Raw genomic sequence first — 26,913 nt, forward strand, 5'->3', positions numbered from 1 at the left:
TATGACAGCACAGACTCAGAGTCTATAAAGTGTTTAAGTGAGGCCTCTGTGAAATACGAATGAAAGACAGATCATTCTAATAGGTTCAGCAGATATTGAATATATTTAGGCCATCAAATGCATCATTCAGCGCCCTGGAAAAGCTGTCGCTAAGGTGGAGGGTTTCTTGATAGGAGACCAGACTTGGAGGCATTTTGCAAAGAGCTGGGGAAGTCATATAGCAGGAAAGCCAGGAGCTCTCAGTGAAAGCTTCAGGTGCTGATGTCTTTAGTTCCAGAGAAGGTAACTTGTAACGATTTTTGTTTGTTTGTTAACAGCTCCATAGGGATATAATTGACATCCAGTTTGTCTAAAATGTACAATTTGGTAAGTTTTTATATATGTATATTATATACTCACAAAAACATTACTGCAATAAAAAAAATAAACGAAAAATAAAAAAAAGACCCAATCATATCCATTGCCTCCACCACACCTGCTCCCCTGTACCCACCCCTGATCCAAAGACATCCACGGTTCTGCTTTCCGTCATTCGCTTTCTGTCAAGTGTGTACTTTCTGATCTTAGATAAGTAGATTCATATAGGATGTACTCTTCTGTTGTGTCGCATGTTGCCCTCAGCGAAATTGTTTTGTGATTTACCCAAGTGGTTATAGGTATAGGTATAGGTATAGGTTATCATTCCCGTTTTACTGATGAATACTATTCCATCGTCTGCTTACCCATTTGCCTATTGATGGACATTTGGGTTGTTTCCAGGGTTTTGGCTTTTCCAAATAAAGGTGCTGTCAACATTTGTGTACATGTTTTGCTCTGGGTATCTGCTTTCATTTCTCTTAGCTAAATCCCAAGTTATGGAATGACTGGGTCATTTGGTCGATGTGTGTTTATCTTTTTAGGATAAACGGCCAAATTGTTTGCCAAAGTTGTCGTACCATGTCACGCTCCCTCTGGCAACGTGAGAGTCCCAGCTGCTTCACATCTTTAATAACATATGGTATGGTCAGAGTTTCCATTTGAGACATCCTAATGAATATGTAGTGGGATCTCGGGCAGTTTTTAAGCTACACGTCTTTTATGACCAAATATTGAACATCTTTTGATGTGTGTCTTTGCCATCTGTGTCTCTTCGGGGAAATGACTCAGTAATTCAAATTCAAATTTACCATTTTTTAATTTGGTTGTCTGTTTTCTTACAGAGTTTGGAGTGTTCGTTTTTAAATTCTGGGTGTGAGCCTTTTGTCAGATATGTAACTTGCAAATATTTTCTCCCAGTCTGTGGCTTATCTGTTCTCTTAGCAGTGTCTTTCAAAGAGCAGAAATACTTAATTTTTCACTTTTAAAATGTATAGGTCATGCTTTTGGTGTTGTGTTTAAGACATCTTTGCCTAACTCAAGGTACAAGGACTTCTTGTTTCATAGTTTTAACTATGGGTCCATAGTTATGGACCCATATGGGTCCATTTTGAATTAACTTTGCATTACATATAAGATATAGATCAAAGTTCTTTTCTTTTGCATAGATACATAAGCAATTTTTCAACACCATTTATCGATGTTTACTCTTTCTCCATTGAATTGCCTTTGACTCTTTATCAAAAATCATTTGACCATATATGTGCGGATCTATTTAAAAACGTTTGCACTTATGTTCTTGAGGAACGTTGGTCTGTAGTTTTTTGTTTTGCTTTTGTTTTTGTTGTCATGTCTTTATGTGGTTTTGGTATCAGAATGTTGCTGGCCTCCTTGAATGATTTGGCATGTTTCCTCATTCTCACATTTCTGGAAGAATTTGGGTAGGATTGGAATACTTTCTACCTTTAAGTGTTTACTAGAACATTACAGTCTGGCGTTTTCTTTGTAGGTATTTTTTCATTTAGTTCAAAATGCTTTCAATTTCTACTTTTATTTCTTTTTTTTGACTCATGGGTTACTTAGAAGTGGATTACCTGGTTTCCGAATATTTTGAATTTTCCAGGTATCTTTCTAGTTTTATTTCTAGGTTAATTCCATTTTGGTCAGAGAATACATTTTGGACGAATTAAAGACTTTATACTTTCTTAAGATTTGATTCATGGCTTGAATGTGGTCTATTTTGGTAAGTTTTCTGTTTTTCCCTTGAGGAGAATGTTCATTTTTCCATTATTGGTGGAGTGTTCTCTATATATTAATTAGGTCAAGTTGGTTCAAGTCTATATCCTTAAAAATTTTCTGTGTGATTATGAATTATTGAGAAAGAGATACTGAATTCTCTGACTATAATTGTACATCTGCTCCTTGTAGTTCTATCCTTTTTTAAAAAATTATTTTTAGAGAGAGCATGTGCACAAGCGAGTGGGGGCAGAGGGAGAGGAAGGGAAAGTGTCTCAAGCAGGCTCCCTGCTCTGCATGGAGAGTGTTGCGGGGCTCAATCTCATGGCCCTGAGGTGGTGACCTGAGCTGAAATCAAGAGTCAGATGCTTAACCGACTGAGCCACCCAGGCGCCCCCTAGCTCTATCCATTTTTGTTTAATGTATTTTAATTTTTATAAATTTTTTATTTTAGGGACATACATGTTTAGCATTGTTGTCTTATTAATTAATTGACCCCTTTATCATTATGAAATGATCCTCTTTTTCCCTGGAAGCATTTTTTGCTCTGAAATATATATTTTTTGATATTGATTCAGCCACTCTAATTTCTTTTTGACTAGTGTTACTGTGTTATCTTCCAACTTTTAACTTTTATTCTATTTATGGCTTTGCATTTAAACTGGGTTTCTCATAGGGCAGCATATAGTTGAGCCTTGCTTTTTATCCAATCTGTTAATCTCTACCTTTTCACTGGAGGTGTTCAGAATATTTACATTTACTCTAGATGGCTTTAAGTCTTCACTATTTGTTTTCTATTTTTCCCATCTGTTCTTTCTATTTTTCCTCTTTTTTGTCTTCTTTTAAAGTAGTTTTTAAAACATTACATCTCAATTTGGCTTACTATATATATATATATATATGTATATATATATGTATATATATATGTATATATATATACATATATATATACATATATATATATATATGTACCTCTTGGCTATATTATTTAGGAGGCTGCTTTAAGGTTTATATTACACATCTTTAACTTATCACAGTTTACTCGTTAAGTGACATGTCACACTGTTTGCAGGAACCTTAAAAAGTAATCCTACTTCCTCTTTCAAGCCTCTATTGTTGTCATATAGCTTTTACATTATTATTTTTTGCCTTGAACAGTTGATTATCATTTTAAAAGATTAAATAATGAGAAGGGGCGCCTGGGTGGCTCAGTTAGTTAAGCATCCGACTTTAGCTCAGATCATGAACTCACAGTTCATGAGTTCGAACCCCATGTCGGTCTCTGTACTGACAGCTCAGAGCCTGGAGCCTGCTTCGGATTCTGTGTCTCCCTCACTCTCTGCCCCTCTTCCCACTCACGCTCTGTCTCTCTCTGTCTCTCTCTGTCTCTCTCTGTCTCTCTCTCTCTCTCAACTAAATAAACATTCAAAAAATTTTTTTTAAATAATGAGGACAGAATATTTACCTACGTAGTTGCAACACATTACTCTTCATTCCTTTATGCGGATCTAGATTTTCACCAGGATGTTTTTCCTTGAAGGATTTCCTTTAATATTTCTTTTATTGCAGATCTGCTGGCAATGAATTCTAGCAGCTCTTGTATATCTAAACATGTCTTTATTTCACTTTTGTTTTTAAAAGAATTTTTGCTGGCTAAAGAATTCTAGATTGCCTTTATTCCCCCCTGTACATTGAGAGGCTGCTCCATTGTTTATGGCTTTTACTGATAAGAAATTTACTGTCATATTTACTTTTGTTCCTGTGAATGAAATGTGTCTTATTTTCTCTGGCCCTCTTGAAAATTACACTGTTAATTTTTGCCACAGTGTTCTTCACCTCAGATATTATGCTTTTAATCTCCAGACGTCTAATTGAGGTCTTTTAGAAATTTTTCTATGTCTCTACTTAACATGTTCATCTTTTTCTTGGACTCTTTAAATAATTGGAATATATTATAACAATTGTTTTAACGTCCCTTTCTACGAATTATATCATCTGAGTTATTTCTGGGTCAGTTTTGATTCATTTCTCTCCTCATTATGTGCTGTGGTCTGATTCTTTGCAAGTGTAATAATTGTTATTGGACACTGTGAATTTTAACTTGTTGACTGCTGGAATATTGGTATTCCTAGGAGTAGGTTTGAGCTTCATTCTGATTAACATTTAAAGTATTTGGAGATAACCTGATCTTTTTAGATCTTATTTTTAAGGTCTGTTAAGTGGCACTAAAACAATTTAGTCTAGAGATCGTCTTTTCCTTCTAATGAAACAAAACCCTTTGAGTACTCTTCCTCATTACTTGTGCATTATGAAGTTTTAAATGTTGGCTTATCGTCATAGGCACTATTCCCAGCCTTTGCGAGTTCATTGGATTTTTCTCCCTAAACATTCTCCCCTGGCCTCAGGTAGTTTCCTTCACATTCGTATTCTTTTTTGTTGTTGTTGTTAAGTTTATTTACTTCTTTTGAGAGAGTAAGCATGAGTTGGGGAGGGGCAGAAAGGGGGAGGAGAGAGAGAGAGAGAGAGAGAGAGAGGGAGAATACCAAGCAGGCTCTGTGTTGTCAGTGTGGAGCCCGACACAGGGCTCAAAGCCACGAACTATGAGATCATGACCTGAGCAGAAATCAACTAACTGAGCCACCCATGCATCCTCTCACATGCGTGTTCTGACCACTACATACCTGAATAAGGAGAACCCTGTGCAAATCTCTGGAGCTCTTTGTGCACTCCTCTCTGGCCCTCAGACCTGTGAGCTCTAGCTATCATGACCTCTCTGGATCCCTAATTCTGTCTCTTCTTGGTGACACCATTGGGTTGCAGTCTACAAACTTACTTTAGGTGGTAAGCTCAAGCAACTGTAGACCCCACCTCATTTTGTTTATTTGTTTCCCTCTCTCATAAATCATTGTCCTTTGTTATCTGGTGTTCAATGCCTTACACACAATTACATATATATATATATATATATATGTTTATATTTATACATTTAGTCATGTATTACAGGAGGGTAAATCTTTTCTCTAAGTTATTTGGAAATAGTATGATACTTCCAGGACTTGCTTTTATGCTTTGTTAGGCAGGCTACAGCAGCATTTACTGCTGGTGGCTAATTTTCCCCCACCCCTGAAGCAAGAATCTGAATATTCCATTTGATGCCCCATTAGAGGGGGAAAATATACCTCCTTTTTTAAAAAGTCCCATTGGTACCATTTCTTCTCTTTCTCCTCTTCTTCCCCACAGCATTCCTGTCCCCAGCATTAACACCCAACACTAATCCAAGTATAGTACTTTATAGATCTTGAAGGACCATGATTGGCATATCTTGATCATTCTAAAAAGATTATGAAAGGCATGTTAGAAAGTGGAGCTATAGATGTTGGGGCAGGCTTTAGAAATCTACAGACATAGAGCCTTCTTGGGACCCACAAGGAGAACAGTTAGGGACAATTTGTAGTACCCCTTAGAAGAGATGGTAAATCATTCTTACCGTTCTGACATTTTGCAATGCAGAGGAGGTGATGCATGCCCAAGGATGCTTGTTGTGTGATTGAGACGTCATTATGGCAACACAGAAGAGACAGTTCTGCTGCCAGGACACCCAGACATGGAGCGTCAACACTTGCCTAATGGGAAGAAACAAGGGAGAAAAATGCATTTTCTGTGCCTAGTCAACATCAAACGTCGGTATCCGATCCTCTAATATCTATATCAGACTAGGGTTAGAGGATGAGCTTCCAAATTTACCAAACCTATGTTCAAATCTGTTACTACCTCAGTTTCCTCCTCTGTGAAATGTAAATAACAAATGCTGCCTTATAATAGTTATCGTGGGGACTATTTACGACGAAAAAGCAAGTTCTTAGCAAAGTGTTTGGAAATAATGGGAACTCAACTAATGTTAGTTTCTATTCTGTAAATCAGGTAGCAGCACATTCCAGGATATTGGGGCAGAGGGAGGATATCCAAAAACTGTCATGTGCTCTTGTCTATGTATGACACACTTCAGATGCCTCTGTAAGCCACTGGAGAAATGTAACTTTTCCTCCTGGAGTTGTTCTGATTCTTCCCAAAGAAATTCATTTTCCAAAAATTCAGAGCATTTACTTTTGATGTCAAAGCTACTATCACAACCTTTATGTATTTCTTCCTACAATGTCCTGTGACACAGGCTGTTCAAATAGTTAGATTTTCATCTTGATTGACTAGTCAAGAAGAAAGGAGAGGTGGAAGGGACATTCTGGTTTCGTGAAGGTTTGAGTACCATTACCAATTATTTTTTAAACAAAGGGGGCTCTGTTCACATGTAGGTTTGGTAAACTAGTAGGCCTTCTTGTTTCTAAGACAGGTGATTATTTTTCTTAAATAGATGTTTCGAGGATTAGAGAAAATTTTGGTGGTAAAAGTTAGAATCAAGTCAACCCTCTGGGAGGATCCCACAGCCTGTTTCTCTTTCTTTCTACTTCTCTCATGTGTCTGCTTAGCCCTGCCTCTCATGTTGCTTGACCCACCCCTTTCTCTCAATCTTAAACACACACACACACACACACACACACACACACACACACACACACACAGTCATTTCTAAAGAGGAATGTGAAGTGAATTGGGTCATGAGTCAAGGGCATAACTGAACAAGGATACTGGGAACGATGGTCTCAGCAGAAGAAGGAGAGATAATCCTTTACTTCTGTGGATTATTTGTAAGGCTGGCCTTGGGGTCCCTCTACTCTAGGAGTCCTATGAGTTAGGAGAATCTAGAAGCAGACATTACACTGGGCTCTAGGGAGACATGTTTTCCTTCCCTGGGTGCTCTTTTCTTTGGAATTGCAGCCCAGGTTTCTTTTTCCATCTAATGGCAAGATTTTAAGAACCACCATCACACTGTGGGACTGAGTGGTACTTCTCTATCGGGCCCGATGGGGGAGTAGTCCTCTCAGCTTAGTTCACAGAAGTTGGGAACCATTTACAAGGGATCGCCCCTAAAGTCTTACTTGCCTCAAATGGCTTTTCTGATTATGCCTCCTCAAGAACTTGTGGATGTGCAATTACCAGGTGTTTTTGTAAATGAAGCTATCAGTGGTCTATCTATTCTGTTTGCCAGGTTGGGTCTGTCTAATTTCTGTCTCTATTGTAGGTGTGGCTGTTTCTAGATTGCATGGCACGTTTGAGGAGGATGGGGAACATGACAGGAGAAAGGCTCTGCACTGTGGAGCACACTGATTATGCCCTTCAGAAGTGTACCAACAACAGCTACACTCTCTCCAACACAAGACTTTGGGAACTTCCAGTACAATATGGCCCTGCTTTTATAGAAAATCTATTCAAGTGCTGAAAGGAAAATAAGCATTAAGATCTGGAGAAAAAAAAAAAAACTTCTCAGAATCCATCCCTAAGCTGGAGTATTTCTGCTCACTTTTCTGACCCTTTCTTACTGGATTCCTTCTTTGTAGATGTGGCCTCTCCGGTTCCTTGTCTTAGCAATAATGGTAGTTTAGGTACTAAATTCCAGAGGCAACCACTCCTAAGTGTTTTTAGCTGCTTCTTCTGGAGGTCACCTTTTTATCTCTAAATAATGGACTCCCATTTCTGTTCTAATATCAGTTTGGGACATTGCCTATCTATTCCTGCTGTGATAAATTAGGGGTTATCACATCTTTCTGTTTTACCACCATCCTGTCTATATAGCATGTTACTCATTATGGCACATTACTATTTGTAGTCCTTCCCTTTTCTGTTTTCATAATATGGCAGTACTTTTATTTCTTGTTTCATAGTATACAAATACCTTGTTGATCTTCTGCTTTATAGAGTAAGTGTTTTGGAGCCCTTGTATTTCCCTTCAACTTTTTTCTACCATGTCTTCTACTTTCTTACTACTTTTGCCTGTACTTTATCTTGCATTTATTTATTGTGGCAAAAAATATACATAACCTACAATTTACCATTTTAACCCTTTTAAAGTACCCAATTCAGTAGCATAAATCACATTCACAATGTGGAACAACCACCACTTCTCTCTGGCTCTAAATCTTTTTCATCACCTCGAGTGAAAACCGCTAACCAGTCAGTCTTTATTCTTTGGTAACCACAGTCCCTGTCAACTACAAAGCTGATTTCTGTCTCTGTGGATTTGCCTATTCTGCCATTTCATGTAAATGTCATAGAACATGTAGGCTTTTAGGTCTAATTTCTTTCACTTAGTGTAATGTTTTCCAGTTTTATTAATGTTGCAGTATATATCCGACCTCATTTCTCTTTTTGGCGGAGTAATATTCCATTGTATGAATATACCACATTTCATTTGTCCATTCACTTTGTTGATGGACATTTGGGTTGTTTCCACGTCTTGGCTATTGCGAATTATGCTGCAATTAACATTTGTGTATAAGTTTTTGTTTGACCAGCTCTTTCAAATTCTTTTGGGTATATACCTAGGATTGCTGGGTCATATGGTAATTGTGTATTTAACTTGTTGAAGAACCACTAAACTCTTCCCTGCATTTTTGCTTTTGCATTGTTAAGTTTATAGCATTTGATAGGATTCAATAACTTATCTGAGTTTTCTGTGATTGATCCTAAAAGCTGAAAATAAATAATGTGGTCTTATTATTATGATTAAGTAAAATTGTTTAATGCATAGGCCATTTTACTTTAATTATATTTTCTTTTGGCATATAAATATGTTTTCTCTACTCTTTTCAAGGCTAAATTCTCACCTGTGACCTGAATTGACTCTTTATTTTGATAATCATGTTTCTCTCTTTATTTATCTTGGGCTGACTCTGGTATTGGGAGGGGTTAATCCAAATGTCTGACAAATCTTGGTTATCTAGTCATACTTACAAATGCAATGCTTCTTGGCAGAATTTATGTATGTGAGCAAGGCTCATCAACAGGTGGGCTTTGCTTTAGAGTGGTTAGGTGGGGACGCTGGGGTTACACTGAAATATTTCTGAACAATCAGGATAATTTTCTCAGGGGATTTTCTAGCGATTTTGAGGAAGAAGTCCTCAAATTTTATCTGCCAGTGGACCCAGGTCCCTGTGGAATATAGTACATGTGTAAAGGGGGATGGAAGGCAATAGAGTCTTCTGTATAAACTTTCAGTGAATCCTTTCAGTTAATGCATGTATTTTCAACCCTGCTTTGCCTCTCACCCTTCATCATTACTTGGACCTCCAAGCTCCAGCTTCTCCAGAGTTGCATAGGGCAAACTGCTTCCTAAAAAGCTGTACCCCATCCTAATGTTCACGTGCACCTGTCTTTCAGCTTCCTTTGTGAGGCTTTGTCAGTTACCATTTTCTATCTTTTCTATCATCCTGTTGACATCTAGCCCACCTAAAACTTTTTACTAATTTGACAAATTTCATCACTTCCGTTTTGTGAGGACTTTAGAGGGAGAGGAGAGAAAGGCATGCAGATAATCTGTTAGCTTTGACTGGAAATCCTCCACTCATCTTTTATTTATTTATTTATTTATTTTAAAATTTAATTCCAGGTAGCTAATATACAGGGCTGGTTATATTACTTTCAGGTGTACAATGTGATTCAACACTTCCATACATTACCCGGTGTTCATCATCACAAGTGCACTCCTTAATCTCCATCACCTATTTAATCCATGCCTCTCCCCACTTCCCCTTCGGTAACCATCAGTTCATTCTCTACAGTTAAGAATCTGTTTCTTAGTTTGTCTCTCTCTCTCTCTTTTTCCCTTTGCCCATTTGTTTTGTTTCTTAAATTCCACATATGATTAAAGTCATATGGTATTTGTCCTTCTCTGACTTCTTCTATTTAGTCTTATACTCTCTAGCTCCATCTATGTCATGGCAAACAGCGTGATTTCATTATTTTTTATGGCTGAGCAATGTTTCATTGTGTGTGTGTGTGTGTGTGTGTGTGTGTGTGTAGATACCACTTCTTTATCCATTCATCAGTCGATGGACATTTAGGCTGCTTCCATATCTTGGCTATGTAAATAATGCTGCTATAAACATAGGGGTGCATGTATCTCTTTGAATTAGTGTTTTTGTATTCTTTGGGTAAATACCTAGTAGTGCAATTTCTGGATCACAGAGCAGTTCTGTTTTTAACTTTTTAAGGAATCTCCATTCTGTTTTCCACAGTGGTTGCACCAGTTCACATTCCCACCAACAGTGCCAGAGGGTTCCTTCTCCTCCACATCCTTGCCAACATGTGTTGTTTCTTATGTTTTTGATTTAGCCATTCTGAGATGTTGGAGGCGATATCTCATTGTATGAATTTACATTTCACTGATGGTAAGTGATGATGAGCATATTTTCATATGTCTGTTGGCCATCTGGAGGTCTCCTTTGGAGAAATGTCTATTTATGTCTTCTGCTCATCTTTAATTGGATTATTTGTTTTTTGGGTGTTGAGTTTTCTAAGCTCTTTGTATTTTGGATACTAACTCTTTATCAGATATGTCATTTGCAAATATCTTCTCCCATTCAGTAAGTTGTTATTGTGGATGGTGTAAGAAGGGGTCAGTTTCATTTTTTGCATGTAGCTGTCCAGTTTTTCCAATACCATTTATTAAAGATACTGTTTTTTTCCCCCACTCAATATTTTTTCCCGCTTTCTTGAAGATTAATTGACCATGTAAATGTGGGTTTATTTCTGGGTTTTGTATTCTGTTCTATTGATATATGTGTCTGTTTTTGTGCCAGTACCATAATGTTTTGATTACTACCGCTTTGTAATATAAGTTGAAGCCCAACATTGTGGTCCCTCCAGCTTTGTTTTTCTCTTTCAAGATTGCTTTGGCCATTTGGGGTCTTTTGTGCTTCCATACAAATTTTAAGATTCTTTGTTCTAGTTCTGTGAAAAATGCTGGTGGTATTTTGATAAGGATTGCATTAAATCTGTAGATTCCTTTGGGTAGTGTAGACATTTTAAAAATACTTGTTCTTCCAACCCACGAACATGGAATGTCTTTCCGTTTCTTTGTGTCGTCTTCAATTTCTTTCATCAGTGTTCTATAGTTTTCAGCGTACAGGTCTTTCACCTCTTTGGTTAGGTTTATTCCTAGGTATCTTATTATTTTTGGTGCAATTGTAAGTGGGATTGTTAATTTCTCTTTCTGCTGCTTCATTATAGGTGTGTAGAAATGCAAATAGATTTCTGGGTATTGATTTTTTTTTATTTTTTTCAATATATGAAGTTTATTGTCAAATTGGTTTCCATACAACATCTGGGTATTGATTTTGTATCCTCTGACTTCACTGAATTTGTGGATCACTTGTAGCAGTTTTTTGGTAGAGTTTTTAGGTTTTCTCTATACAGTAGCATGTCATCTGCAAGTAGTGAAAAGTTCACTTCTTCCTCATCATTTTGGATGCCTTTTATTTCTTTCTGTTGTCTGGTTGCTGTGGGTAGGACTTACTTCCAGTACTGTGTTGAATAAAAGTGGTGAGAATGGACTTCTTCCTGACCTTAAGGGAAAAGCTCTCATTTTCCCCCTATTAAAGATAATGTTAGCTGCGGGTTTTTAATACATGGCCTTTATTATGTTGAGATATGTTCCCTCTAGATGTACCTTGTTGAGGGTTTTTATCATGAATGGACATTTTACCTTGTCAAATGCTTTTTCTGCATCTATTGAAATGATCATATGGTTCTTATCCTTTCCCTTATTGATGTGATGTATTACACTGATTAATTTGCAAATATTGAACCATTTGCATCCTGAGAATAAGTCCCACTGGATTGTAGTGAATAATCTTTTTTAATGTATTGGTGAATTCAGTTTGCTAATATTTTGTTGAGTATTTTTGGATCTATGTTCACCAGAGATATTGGCCTGTGGTTCTCTTATTTTGTGGTTGTATTTACCTCGTTTGGGTATCAGGTTAATGCTGGTCTCATAGAATGAATTTGGAAGTTTTCCTTTCTCTTTTATATTTTGGCATAGTTTGTGAAGAACAGGAATTAACTTGTATTTAAATGTTTTATAGAATTTGTTTATGAAGCCATCTGGCCCTGGCCCTTCATTTTTGGGGAGTTTTTTTATTACTGATTTCATTTCTTTGCTGGCTATTGATCTGTTCAAAGTATCTATTTCTTCCTGTTTCGGTTTTGGCAGTTTATATATTTCTAGGAATTTATTCATTTCTTCTAGGTTGTCCAATTTGTTGGCATATAGTTTTTAATAATATTCTACTATAATTGTTTGTTTTTCTGTGGTGTTGGTTGTTAGTTCTCTCTCATTTGTGATTTTATTTCAGTCTTTTTACTTTTTTTCATGATAAGCCTGGCTAGAGGCCTATCAATTCTATTGACCTTTTCAAAGAACCTGCTCCTGGTTTCATTGATTTATTCTACAGTGTGTGTGTTTTAGTTTCTACATTTTATTACTTATTGTTCTATATTCATTTATTCCTGCGCTAATCTTTATTATTCCTTCCTTCTGCTGGTCTTAGGTTTTGTTTCTTGTTCCTTTTCCTAGCTCATTTAGGTGTAAGGTTAGGTTGTATATTTGAGGTAGGTATGTATTTCTATAAATTTCCTTCTTTTTTTTAAAAATTTTTTTAACGTTTTTATTTATTTTTGACACAGAGAGGGGCAGAGCATGAACGGGGGAGGGTCAGAGAGAGGGAGACACAGAATCTGAAACAGGCTCCAGGCTCTGAGCTGTCAGCACAGAGCCCGACGTGGGGCTCGAACTCATGGACCGCGAAATCATGACCTGAGCCGAAGTCGGCCGCTCAACCAACTGAGCCACCCAGGCGCCCCTAAATTTCCTTCTTAAAACTGCTTTTGCTGTATCTCAAATGTTTTGAACCACTGTGTTTTCATTTTTATTTGTTTCCGTGTAATTTTTTATTTCCTCTTGTATTTCCTGGTTGACCCATTCATTGTTTAGCTGCATGTTATTGAACTTCCGTATGTTTGTGGTCTTTCTAGAATTTTCTTGTAGTTGATTTCTAGTTTCACGTGTGATGGTCAAAAAAGATCATCTTTTTTGCATTTGTTGAGACTCTTTTCCTGCCTCATAGGTGATCTGTTCTGGAGAATGTTCCATGTGCACTTGAAAAGAAAGTGTATTCTGCACTTCTAGGATGGAGTGCTCTGAATATGTGTTAAATCCATATGGTCAAGTGTGTCATTCAAAACTACTGTGTCCTTATTGATTTTCTACTTGGATGATCTCTCCATTAATTTAAGTGGGGCTGTTAAAGTCTTTTATTGTTAGTGTATCACTATCAGCTAATTCCTTTATGTTTGTTATTGTTTTATGTATTTGAGTGGTCTCATGTTGAGTGCATAAATATTTATAATTGTTGTACCATCTTGTTGAATTGTCCCTTTTATTATTTTATAGTGCCTTTCTTTGTCTCTTATTACAGTCTGTTTTAAAGTCTAGTTTGTGTGATCTAAGTTTTGATACTCTTTCTTTTGACATCCATTTGCATGATAAAAGTTTTTCCATCCCTTTGCTTTCAATCTGCAAAGTGTCTTTAGGACTGAAATGAGTCTCTTGTCTTTTGTCCAGTTTGTCATCCTATGTCTTTTGATTAGAGCACTTAGTCTATTTCCATTCAAAGTAATTATTGATAGATATGTATTTATTGCCATTTTGTCATCTGTTTTGTGGTGGGTTTTGAAGATTTTCTCTGATCCTTTCTTGTCTTTCTTTTGTAGTTGGCTCATTTTCTTTAGTGATATATTTGGAATTCTTTCTCTTTATTCTTTGCATGTTTATCAGTGGTTTTTGATATATGGTTACCATTGGTTTGTATATAACCTCTTCTGCATGTCACAGTCTATATTAAGTTGATGGTCACTTAAGTTTGAACCCATTCTTTTCTCCTCTCCTCCCCACGTTTTAGTCATATGTTGTCATATTTTGCATCTTTTTATTTTGTGACTTACTTGACTGATTTTTTTTTTTTAAAGAAATAGTCCTTTTTACTGCTTTTGTGTTTCCTACCTTCATATTGTCAGTTTTGGTCTTTGCTTTCCACTCACAGAGTCCCCTTTAGTATTTCTTGCAGGGCTGGTTTAGTGGTCATGAACTCTTTTAGTTTTTGTTTGTCGGGGAAACTGTTTATCACTCCTTCTATTTTGAATGATAGCCTTGCTGGACAGAGCTTTCTTGGCTTCAGATTTTTCTCATGCAGCACTTTGAATATATCATGAACTCCGGCCTGCCAAGTTTCTGTTGAAAAATCTCCTTCTGGCCTCATGGGTTTTCCCTTGTAACTGACTGATGCTTTTTCTCTTTCTATTTAAACCATTTTTTTTCTTTATCACTATATTTTGCCATTTTAATTTTGATATATCTTGGTGTGGATCTGCTTTTGTTGATTTTGTTGGGGAATCTCTGTGCTCCCTGGATCTGGATGTCTGTTTCCTTCTCCCCAAATTAGGGAAGTTTTCAGCTATTATTTCTTCAAATAAATTTTCTCCCCACTTTTTTCTCTCTTTTCTTCTACTGGGACCCCTACAATATGAATGTTATTATGTTTGATGGAGTCACTGAGTTCTCTAAGTCTATTCTCGTTTTGCATAATTCTTTTTTTCTTTTTTCAGTGTGATTGCTTTCCATTACTCTGTCTTCCAGGTCATTGATTCATTCCTCTGCTTCTTCCAGTCTGCTATTCATTCCCTCAAGCATGTCTCTGATTTTATTTATTCAGCCCTCTATCTATGCTATGTAATTCTTTATCATGTGTTAATGGTCTCACTGATGCCTTCCACTCTCTCTTCAAGTCCAGCAAGTATCTGTATGATCACTACTTTAAATTTTCTATCAAGCATGTTATTTATATATTTTTTACTTAGATCTGCCTGTAACCTTGTCCTGTTCTTTCACTTGGGACAAATTCCTCTGCCTTCTCATTTTGTCTAAGTCTCTGTGCCTGCTTCTCTGTGTCAGAACAGTCAGCTATGTCTCCTGTTCTTGAAGGTAATGGCCTTATGAAGAAGAGGTCCTTAGTGCCCTATAATGTAAGCTCCCTTATTCCCCAGGGCTTGTCACTTCAGGGAGTATCTTTAATGTGTGCTGTGTGTGCTCTGCTGTTGTGTCCTGGCCACTTTATCCTGAAGCTCAATTGTCTGTCTCTCTGCCTATTGTGGGAAGTGTTTGGTCCTTGGCTCGAATGTGACAAGTTTTAACTAGGTGTGCTCTGGTCCGCTTGTGAGGTGATACCCATTGCCACCTCTACCAGAACTGAAGCCCTGCAAAACTCTTGGGACAGGAGACTCAACGTGGGCAGGGGTTTGGGCCAGCCAGTTTTCTCGGAAAGGGCACCTGCTGGGCTGGGACCAAGCAAGCATGATTGGGAAGAGTGATTCTGCTGGAGCATGGCGGTGGGGAGGGGGGTCAGGGCTTCATGTAAGCAAATTAGGTAGTGATTGCGCTGTCCTGGTTGCTGCACATGGGTCTGTGTTAATGCTGAGGGGAAGGAGAAGGAAACGACATCTGCCAGTTCCTTTGTTCATGGAGGGGGATTTCTGCATGAATGTTGCCTTTCCCGGGCACACTCAGAGAAGAGCAAATAACTTCCTCACTGTGTGCCCCAAGTGCTTTTCATATCACTGTTTCCATGCTGTATGTCCATAGGCTGCCTGTTTGCTTTCCCTCTAAGAGCAGCACAATGTCCTCTAAGCTCTTCTAGAGCCAGGTCTGCTGACCTTTAAAGCTCCAGGCTTTAAGCCCCAGTGATTGCAAGGACTCATGAAATTTGGCTCCTCCCACTTTCCAAGCCAATTGCCATGGGGATTCGTCTTCCCCGCGTGCTACCCACTGTGCTAGTCTGTCTCTTACCCTTCTCTTCCACCACATCTCCCTCCCTACCACAGAATTCATGATTTGTTTCTTTCCCAAATGGTGTGTCCACACTTCCTACCATCTTTGATTTGGGCTCTTCTGGACTCTTCTCTACTTTTAGTTGTGGAGTTTATTCTGCCAGTCTTCAGGTTGATTTCTAGGGTACTTAAGATGATTTGATAGTCACCTACTTGTATGTGTTGGATAAGGCAAGCCTAGGGTCCTCCTACTCCACCCCCATCTTCCTCCCTAAATCCCACCCATCTTCTTTTGGTGGGGGGATTCCCACTCATCTAATTATTATTATTATTATTATTATTATTATTATTGCTGCTAAAAGCTTTATCGTTTACATTTGGCCCATAGCTTGGGAGAGGGCTGCAGGGTGGTTAAAAAGCTGCCTAGTGGCTGCAGGAAGAGGCTCAGGCACAAGCTCTCGCACCAGGGGGATGCCAGAGGGGCCCCTCAAAAAGGCTGCTGGGCTCCAGAAGCTCTTAGTTATGCTTCGGGGTGAGGCTTTTTAAGAGATACTCGTTCAGCCCAGCCTGGGGGTCAGCCAGCCTATGGAGGTTTGTCAGGTGGTCGCCCATCTTCTTGATGACTTTTACCGCTTCATCGAGGAAATGATTCTCTAGCAAGTCACAGAAATGGGGGTCTGCATGGGCAGAACGCAGGGCACGCAGACCCAAAAGGGGCTGGTTCAGGCTCTTCTCCAGAACCAGGGCGGCTTCCATGGAATCCAGGGTTTTACCCCCACTCATCTTGATATGGCTTCTGCATGTTCTAGAAGAGGGTATGGCTGCCACACTGGTTTTGCATCTTCAAGAGACGCTCAGTGCCCTCCCACTTCTCCTCAGCCAATTCTTGAAAGAAGTGGCTTAGGCCTTTAGAGCCACATCCTCATGGCCAAAATAGAAGCCCAGAGAGAGGTAGGTGTAAGAGGCCCACAGATGTCTGTTGACCAGGCAGTTGACAGCGGCCTCCACCTCTGTGGAATAATTCTGACGAATCTGGGTGCTCCTGGTTGATCGGTAATAAGGAGTTAAGCTCGAAATAGGGTATCGGCTGGTCCTGGAAGCAGAGGGTGGCCAAGAAGACGGCTCCAAAGGTTGCAACTGGAAAAAGTTTGGAGAGCAGTTGGAGGCTGATAAAAGGGGCGCCCCTGAGTCTGTTCCATCCAAACACTGTTGAAGCAAGAGAAAGGTCGGCAGGGCCACTGGTGTGCTGCCCCACCCGTCTCTCAGATGCTGAAAGACTGTGCCGAAAGAACAAACCCAGGAAAAGCCTTTCTGTTAATGATATAAGATGACACAACTAACTCACGTTTCTTTGTTGAATAGTTTAATTGAAAGGACAAATATTCTTTGAGTGTGGAAGTTCTTCACCCTGATAGGCACATAGGTCATATAAGGGGAATTACTACGGGAAAGAGTATTTTTGACAGAATATAAATGGTAGTTTGGACTATTTAATAATACAAGGGCCACTGAGATTCTGGAAGGTATAGAATAGGGTAATTTATTTTTTTATGTTTATTTATTTATTTTTGAGAGAGAGAGAGAGAGAGCAAGCGCCCACAAGTCGGGGAGGGGCAGGGAGAGAGACACAGAATGTGAAGCAGGCTCCAGGCTCAGCACTATCAAGTGCAGAGCCCGAAGCGGGACTCAAACTCATGAAGCATGAGATCATGACCTGAGCCGAAGTCAGACTCTTAACCAACGGAGCCATCCAGGCACCCCAGGATACAGTAATTTATGAAAGAAAAAAAAAGTCTTTCCAGTGAACAGACAGCACGTGAGCACAGAATAGGTAGTTACATATAATTAGAGAAGGGCAAAGCAGATCTTCACTGATTATCTACAATGTGTCAGACACACAGATACAGAGACAAGGCCTGGGGAAGCCTAGTTTTTAATTTAATAATGCATTCATCTGTTTTATTTCATACATTTGTCCTCTCTCCCCCATTAATTTCACTGACTTAACCATGTTTAGAGGACATTATCCTAAAGAGAAAGTTAACTTAATAAAGTTTTATGCCTGCTTGACTCTGACGAACTGGTTGATGCTAGCTTAGCTTCTATGTTCTGGAAAATGCTGGTGTGCTTCCACCTGCTGGTCCTTAGTGAACATTGCAGAACAAAGTAATCCGTTACCCTATTTGACTTCTCAAATCTCACTTGTAAGTAGGGACACCCAATTTAGGACAGGCTTCTGCACACATGTGAATTTACAGATTTATTTTTTTAACAGTTGAGGGATGAGATGTGTGTAGGGGAGAATGAACTTCATGCACATAATCAAAATTGAGAAGAGGTGATAGAAGATGACAAAACTCCAAAATGTCATACCTGCTACCTGAGTGGAACTCACTAGAATATAAATGAACAAGTATATGTATACTGAATACAAATGCAAAAGCAGACAGCCGCTCATGAATAGATCTTGGTCAGACAGTCGCCATCAAAGACTTGCTGAGTGCATGAAACATTTAGAAACTGTTCAGAAAACAGGCTGGAGTTGCGAACTGCACTTAATCTCAAGCCTTGCTGCAAAATTTTGAATGACTAGCCTTTCAGACATATGAACGGATAACCAAGCCATTTTAGAAATAGAAGGCTGCCTTCCCTGGCCAGGCAACCAGAAGATTGAAGCAAATCACTCCATCTCTCTTTAGAAATAGAGAATTAGCTGATGCAAAGAACATCCTGGACTGCATTTCCTCCTGTAAGTAAATTATGTTACCTTCCAAAGCTGATTTTAAACAAAACAGTAAAAATTCAGGTATATTGTAAAGTGTATCTAGGCTTTTTGTCTCAATATGTCAAAAGCTCTCTGTATAAGAGGTAGAAAATGGGTACGTGAAGGTGTCATCACGAATGTATGTTTCTGGCCCCCTTTATTCTGAACTCCTGAATGATTCAAACAATCAGGTGAGCAATTAGAAGACTTATGTTTAAAAATCACAGTTAAGAATGAGTTTCAAAACAGAGACTGGATACACGCTATCCAAGGGGAGAGAAATGTTCATAGACGGCAAGGATTTTTAGAAGGCAAGGAATGATGTTATTAAAAATACAGAAAACCCCAGTAAATACTGGCAATTATGAGATGCCTGTTTGCTTTCCAGCTGAAAGGCAACCGTTAGAAAGTCCAGTCACATCCCAGTGTTGGTGAAGGTGTGGGCAAATGATTACTCTAATATCCACAGGAATACAAACCGGAGGATAATTTTGTAATGCTAAAACTGTAACCTATCCATACTCTTTGATCTATTATCTTTCTAAGCATTTCTAAGTGAACAAGCACTTGAAAAAAGGTAACCATTTGTATATTGTTTGAAGTAGGAAAAAAAAAAACCAAATATACCCGAATTTCCATCTATAGTTAAATTACAATACATCAAAACTACGGGGATATATGCTTTGGCTGAAAGAATGAGATACACTTACATACATTGCCATGAATATATCTGAGGGACATATTGTTCAGTGAAAAAATCGAGTTGCAGAGCCATGTAAAATCACGTAGGATATTGACTCTTCTCAGTATCCCAACCTTCCCGCATGCTTATACCAAGCAGGCATTTAGAACTCTCCAGCCTCAAGACTTGGAAGGCAGCACTACAGAGACTCAGCCTTCAGGAGCGGGTGGCGTATTGCACTGTCACTTACGTATCCCCTGACTTTCCTGGAGGCAAAGCTCAGCACCCTGCTGATGACCACTATGGCTCTCTCCTGCAGGTATGAACTGTCTTCATTCATCCACATGGCCATGTCCTGTGGGAAACACAAGAATCATCCCAGAGCATGGTGTTTCCGTTTCTACAAGTCCCCTCCTTTTAGTCTCCGTCTCCACCATGTCAAGGGTCCCCGGGGGGCTCCTGATTATGTCACATCTAACCTACATTGCTCTCAAAAAGACGGACAACCGGCTAGTTGTATGCTGCAAGCTATCTAGCACACTTCATCTATTGTAGCAACTACACCTGGGTAGCATGTTACTAATGTTATTTGTTTGTTTTCTATTTACTATGATATTTTTTATTTCAATTCCAGTTAGTTAACATATAGTGTAGCATTGGTTTCAGGAGTAGAATTTAGTAATTCACCACTTACATGTACCACCCCATGCTCATCCCAGTAAGTGTCTTCCTTAATGCCCATCACCCATTTAGCCCATCCCCCCACCCACCTCCCCTCCAGCATGGGTTGTATGTTACTTAATTCTATCCAACGAGTCTTTACTAATGTGCAACCTAACGGTCACTTTGTCAGTCATCATAAAGAGCTTAACATGAGGCTGTGATGGGATTATCCGCTGCTTCTCCTCTTTTTCTTTCAAAGTACTATCCTCTCTCTTTAATCACAGGATCTGACTTTCTATTTTAAAAGAGAATTGAAATGTCATCTGATCCTGAAATGTCATTTTACTCCAGAATTTCCTCTGCAGATTCAACACTCAGTTATTTTCTGGCTCATGGGTGCAGAAAATATTCCTGGAGGCAGCTCGGTTAGAAGGTTCTTGCTAATTTTGATTCAACTCCATCTTGCTGTAACTTCTATTTGTTCTAAATCTCCAGATGCAGGGACATATTTACAAGCTTGGGAAGGGAAGAAGACTGCCTATGCCTCACATGCCAGCTACCATCAACAGATTTCTTAAGGCACTCTGCTGGAGTCCATGGAATTTATGCTAAATGTCCTCCTTTCACTTGCTCCTATTGTGTAAAACTGGTCTAAAGTCCATTTCCCAGGGCAGAAGAGTCTAAATCCCTGGAGGTCAGTCTCTGCCTTTTCTACGTGTGGGCTTTCAGCTTTTTGAGGATCAAGACAGTTTCTAGACATGGAAGGTATAAGAGCAACATGGCTAAGTACCAGATTACCAAGTTCGAGTAGCTCCCCCTTTCATGAGCATTGTACATACTATTCCTCCTCTCTTCTGCTTCCATTTCCTTATCTGCATAATGGGGGCGGGAGGGATGATGGTAACTTCCTCATAGGTTTATTGTAAGGATTAAATGAAATAACCCATATGTGAAGTACTCAGCTTAGTGCCTGATGTAGAACAAATGCTCAATAAACAATGGTTTATTGGTTGAAAGAGCATGCATGGGGAAATAGTTCTAAGAATGGAATAATCACAACTACTTTAAAGGGCTGTGAAGTGAAATTTTTAAAGTACACAGAAAATATTTGGCTTAAATTAGGCACAAAGGAACTCAGTAGATTTTATTTTTCCTCACATTCCTTCTTGTCTTCATAGATACCAATTCTGCTTCTTGACTTGAACGTATTTTATAGTTTGCACAGACTCATAATGCTCCTGGTAGAATCAGTCACTCTGGTTCCCCAGTATTTTCAGACAGGTTCCCCTGATGCCATCTTGCTAGAAATGCACAGCTAAAGGTCGTCAGATATCCTGAGCAGTCTCCTGTCTCTGACTGAGATGTTAAAAACAGTGAAGTCTTGATGTAAGTGGGGTTTGGCGCAGCTGTTACACCTTCCTCTGTTAGTTATCATGGTGTCCATGAGGATGGGATGCTCATGGGATTCTCCAGTCCCAGGGCTGTGGGGGAACAAGCAATCATATAGACACTATCGAAGTATGATTTAATGTCGCATGGACCTGAAGGTGATTTAGGCCAGTCACCCTCTCCTCTCTGTTAACCCATATTGGATTCACTTTTACATTGCCACATAACATTTGTCTTAAGTGTCTGGTGATGCCATCCTCCCCAAATTGCATTCTTTTTTTTTTTTTAATGTTTATTTATTTTTGAGACAGAGAGAGACAGAGCATGAACGAGGGAGGGGCAGAGAGAGAGGGAGACACAGAATCCGAAGCAGGCTCCAGGCTCTGAGTTGGCAGCACAGAGCCCAATGCGGGGCTCGAACTCATGGACCGTGAGATCATGACCTGAGCCGAAGTCGGACGCTCAACCGACTGAGCCACCCAGGCGCCCCATCCCCCAAATTGCATTCTTAAAAGTGTGTCTCTGTAATCCAAATAAAGGGAAGTGATTTCATTTGGGGGATATTTTACACCTTCGGAGGAAACAAAAGATCAGCCACCAAATACTTGAAGAAGATGCAAATATGACAAAAAGGAAATGATTAGTGAAATACAGTGAGCTCTTTTAGATTTCAGACCAGAGAACAAAAGTGCTTGCTTTCCCTTTACCTTTAAGATTTGCAGTTTGTAGAGGTCTTTAGACACCAAGATGAGAAGAGTGTCTTCATACATGTTTAAAATATTTTGATATAAATTCTGAAAAACAAAAATATTGCACAAACAGTCGGCCAGATAAAATTAGATGTAATTGTACTCCACGTCTATAGTTTTGTGTCCTGGGGTCCTGAGTTCTCCCCATACACTGAAGGCAAGAAAGGAATGAGGTAAGCTATAGAGATGGGACCTCACTCAGTACAATGTGCCATGAACCGCTCCCCCATCTTACAAGGCAGGTGCGCTGTGTAGCTGTGCTGAGGAAATGCAGACCGGAGGTGTTGTTGACCTTCCTGTAGGGCTCTTCCTCTCTCCACCTTTCTTTGCTCCTCTTTTCTTCTTTGCAGCCTTGGCCCATAAACTCTGTCCTTGCTAAAACAATTAACCTAAACTCTCTTCACTCATTTGTTCTCATAACTCCTATACGATCCATTAAATCCCAAGGATTGTGGAATTCACAAGGAGTCCAGAGGCACTGGAATAGACTGTTTATTATATCTCAAAAGAGTGAAGGAGGTAGCAAAGGGCATTTGGTGCAAGGGCATTTGTCAGGATTGCTGTGGTGCATAATAGTGCCTCTTCATAACTGAAGCGGAGACTTACCTCTATGTCCTCTTTGTCATCTTCACTGTTCCCCATTTGCCTCACTTTCTCAAGACTTGGAATAGAAAATACCTTTTTAAAGGATGACTCTATTATCTTCAGTTGGGATTTAAATTGCAGTGAGGGATCTACAAAGCTAATGAGAAAAAAGGTACAATTATTCAACAGAGAAGATAACAAATGCAACCTAACTTTGGTGGCTCGTCCTTGGGTCAGAGAGAATGTGCTAGAAAATGAGACCCAGCTCCTGGCTTTATATAACATGTGGACTTTTAAATATTCCCATAAAAATGACAATGGCACTGTAAATATAAAGGAATGAATTTCTTTGTAAAAAACCATCTGTAATCAGTTATTTAGAAACCAGAATATATTTCTCCATAGACACAATAATGTAAAGAGTGGTTATATTTCCAGGCAAGCCCACAAAGCCATGCTGAGCTTTAGTTGAAATGTATTACTGCCACATTTTCTCTAAACCACCATACAATGTTTCTCACATTTAATATTTCTGATACTATGGGGTTGCATCCCTCCAGTTATTGGCAAAAGAAACCTGCCCATCAGCAGTTAGACAGATCAATTATGACATAATTGTTATTCCTTTGATATATGTGATGTGGATAACAGTCCTTCCTGATTTTTGGGGAGGTGAAAATGTTTTCTTATTTTTTGAAAAGATGGTGATATTGACGGTAAGGCAGGAAATTTTGTGCTGGACTCGGAATATCTTTTCTCTACTGGACAGGAAAATTGAAATATCTAATACCCACTGTTTGAAACGGAAGCTCTTAGAATATATTAGATCATTTTCAAATCTTGGGAAGATTAATTTGACTTCTTTATGGTGTATGGATGATCAGACTCTGAACAGACTCCCAACAAACAAAAGCTCAGGACCAGATGGCTTCACAGGTATATTCTACCAAACATTTAAAGAAGAGTTAATAACAATTCTTCTCAAACTTAACAAAAAAAAAATAGAAGAGGAAGGCAAACTTCCAAATTCATTCTATGAGGCCAGCATTATCCTGATACAAAACCAGATAAAGACACCACACACACAAAAAAAGAGAACTACAGGCCAATATCTCTGGTGAACATAGATCCAAAATCCTCAACAAAATACTAGCAAATGGAATCCAACAATACATTAAAAATATCATTTATCACAATCAAGTAGGATTTATTCCCTAAATGCAAAGTGCTGTTCAATATCTGCAAAGCAATTAACATGATACATCACGTCAATCAGAGACAGGATAAAAACTATATTGATTGTTTTAATAGATGCAGAAAAAGCATCTGACAAAGTATAACATCAATTCATGATAAAAACCCTCAACAAAGTACATCTAGAGGGAATATATCTCAACATAATAAAGGCCATGTATTAAAAACCCACAGCTAACATCTTTAATGGCAGAAAAACCGAGAGCTTTTCCTTTAAGTTCAGGAAGAAGTCCATTCTCACCACTTTTATTCAACATAGTACTGGAGGTAAGTCCTACCCACAGCAACCAGACAACAGAAAGAAATAAAAGGCATCCAAAATGATGAGGAAGAAGTGAACTTTTCACTACTTGCAGATGACATGCTACTATATAGAGAAAACCTAAAAACTCTACCAAAAAACTGCTACAACTGATCCACGAATTCAGTGAAGTCAGAGGATACAAAATCAATACCCAGAAATCTTTGCATTTCTACACACCTATAATGAAGCAGCAGCAAGAGAAATTAACAATCCCACTTACAATTGCACCAAAAATAATAAGATACCTAGGAATAAACCTAACCAAAGAGGTGAAAGACCTGTACTCTGAAAACTATAGAACACTGATGAAAGAAATTGAAGACGACACAAAGAAATGGAAAGACATTCCATGTTCATGGATTGGAAGAACAAGTGTTGGTAAAATGTCTACACTACCCAAAGGAATCTACAGATTTAATGCAATCCCTATCAAAATACCACCAGCATTTTTCACAGAACTAGAACAAAGAATCTTAAAATTTGTATGGAAGCACAAAAGACCCCAAATGGCCAAAGCAATCTTGAAAGAGAAAAACAAAGCTGGAGGGACCACAATGTTGGGCTTCAACTTATATTACAAGGCAGTAGTAATCAAAATATTATGGTACTGGCACAAAAATAGACATATAGATCAATAGGACAGAATAGAAACCCCAGAAATAAACACACAATTACATGGTCAATTAATCTTCAAGAAAGCAGGAAAGAATATCGAGTGGGAAAAAGGCAGTGTCTCCTAAAATGGTATTGGAAAAACTGGCTACATGCAAAAGAATGAAACTGCTTGCTTTCATACACAATACACAATAATAAAGTCAAGGTGGATTAAGTATATAAGTGTGAGACCTGAAACCATAAAAATCCTGCAAGAGAACACAGGCACTAATTTCTGACTTTGGCCATAACATATTTGTAGATAGGTCTCTTGAGGCAAGGAAACAAAAGCAAAAATAGACTATTGGGACTACATCAAAATAAAAAGCTTCTGCACAGAAAAGGAAACAACAAACAAAACTAAAAGACAACCTGCTGATTGAGAGAAGATATTTGCAAATGACATGTTCAATATAGGTTTAGTATCCAAGATATATAAAGAATTCATGAAATTTAACACCCAAAAAACAAATAATCCAATTTAAAAATGGGCAGAAGACATGAATAGACATTTCTCCCCAGAGGCCATCCAGCCAACAGACACATGAAAAGATGCTCCTCACCACTCATCATCAGGGAAATTCAAATCAAAACCACAATGAGATATCATTTCCCACCTGTCAGAATGGCTAGAGTCAACAATACAAGAAACAACAGGTTTGGGCAAGGATGTGGAGAAAAAGGAACCCTCTTGCGTTGTTGGTGGGAATGTAAAATGGTACAGCCATTGTGGAAGAAAATATGGAGGTCTTTCAGAACATGAACAATAGAACTACCCTACAATCCAGTGATCGTGCTACTGGGTATTTACCCAAAAAATATGAAAACACTAATTTAAAAGGATATATGCACCCCTATGTTTATAGCAGCACTGTTTACAATAGCCAAATTATGGGAGCAGCCTAAATGTCCATCCATAGATGAATGGATAGAGAAGTGTGCATACACACACACACACACACACACACACACACAACTAGAATATTACTCAGTCATGAAAAGAATGAAATCTTATCATTTGCAACAACATAAATTGATCTAGAGAATATAATGCTGAGCAAAATAAGCTGGTCAGAGAAAGACAAATGTCATATGATTTCACTCATATGTGGATTTAGGGAAAAAAAACAAATGTACAAAGGGAAAAAAAAAAGAGGCAAATGAATAAACAGACTCTTAACTGGAGTCTGGTAGCAGATGGTTACCAGAGGGAGGGAGGTCAGGGGAATGGATGAAATAGGTGAAGGAGATTAACATTATACTTATCTTGCTGAGGACTGACTAATAATATATGGAACTGGTGAATCACTTACTATATTGTATGCCTTAAACTAATAAACACTGAATGTTAACTACACTGGAATTAAAATAATAAAAAATTAACCAATTTCATTTATGAGTATAAAATTAAAGTTTTTAGAGTAAGAGTTTTTTCGAAACGATAAAATAATTTTGAAATGCCACCAATTATGGTTTATCATTGGAAGGTAAGGATGGTCCAATGTCTTAAAAACTATTGATTAGCACATGCCTATTAATAGATTAAATAAAAAAATCATGCTTTAGTCAATCTTGGAAAAGGAATAAATATCAACATCATATTTTAAGGAAAAAGATCTGTAAAAAAATTTCTCAAAAGGTTTTATTTAAACTAAGATCCACCATTTTGCTAATTGAGAAGTAGTGTAAGAGTTTTTATTAAAAACAGGAACAACATAAGGGTTCAATTTCCAATTTAAAATATTATGTCAGAGTTTGCTGTATTTCGAATAAGACGTGGTCTAATAAAAATAGTTCAGTGAGCTCAATCAAACACAGGATAAATATGCCCCCCTAAAAATCCCATATGCATCCCAGTATATCAGAAATTGCTGTTCAAATAAAATGGGGGGTAAACCCTGAAATATAGTATAACTAAGAAGCTAGTCTAGTAATGTGCAGAATCTATGTCAAAAATACCTCAAACTTAAAAAAAAATTTAATGTTAATTTATTTTTGAGAGAGA

At 38.3% G+C, this 26,913-nt stretch overlaps 1 protein-coding gene across 1 annotated transcript in view; it reads right to left on the reverse strand.

Moving 5' to 3' along the window:
- Positions 1 to 26,913, reverse strand: part of MROH9 (maestro heat like repeat family member 9) — an 88,520-nt gene that overhangs the window by 35,487 nt on the left and 26,120 nt on the right. Inside the window, exons 5-8 of the mRNA XM_015062283.3 lie at positions 22,718 to 22,853; positions 22,070 to 22,156; positions 19,561 to 19,665; positions 5,579 to 5,714 (exon numbers count right to left, since the gene is read on the reverse strand). Of these exons, the coding sequence (XP_014917769.3) occupies positions 5,579 to 5,714; positions 19,561 to 19,665; positions 22,070 to 22,156; positions 22,718 to 22,853 (464 nt within the window). The remainder of the gene's footprint in view (positions 1 to 5,578; positions 5,715 to 19,560; positions 19,666 to 22,069; positions 22,157 to 22,717; positions 22,854 to 26,913) is intronic.

The sequence above is a fragment of the Acinonyx jubatus genome, chromosome E4 (genome assembly GCF_027475565.1).
Source record: "Acinonyx jubatus isolate Ajub_Pintada_27869175 chromosome E4, VMU_Ajub_asm_v1.0, whole genome shotgun sequence".
NCBI classification, from domain to species: domain Eukaryota; kingdom Metazoa; phylum Chordata; class Mammalia; order Carnivora; family Felidae; genus Acinonyx; species Acinonyx jubatus.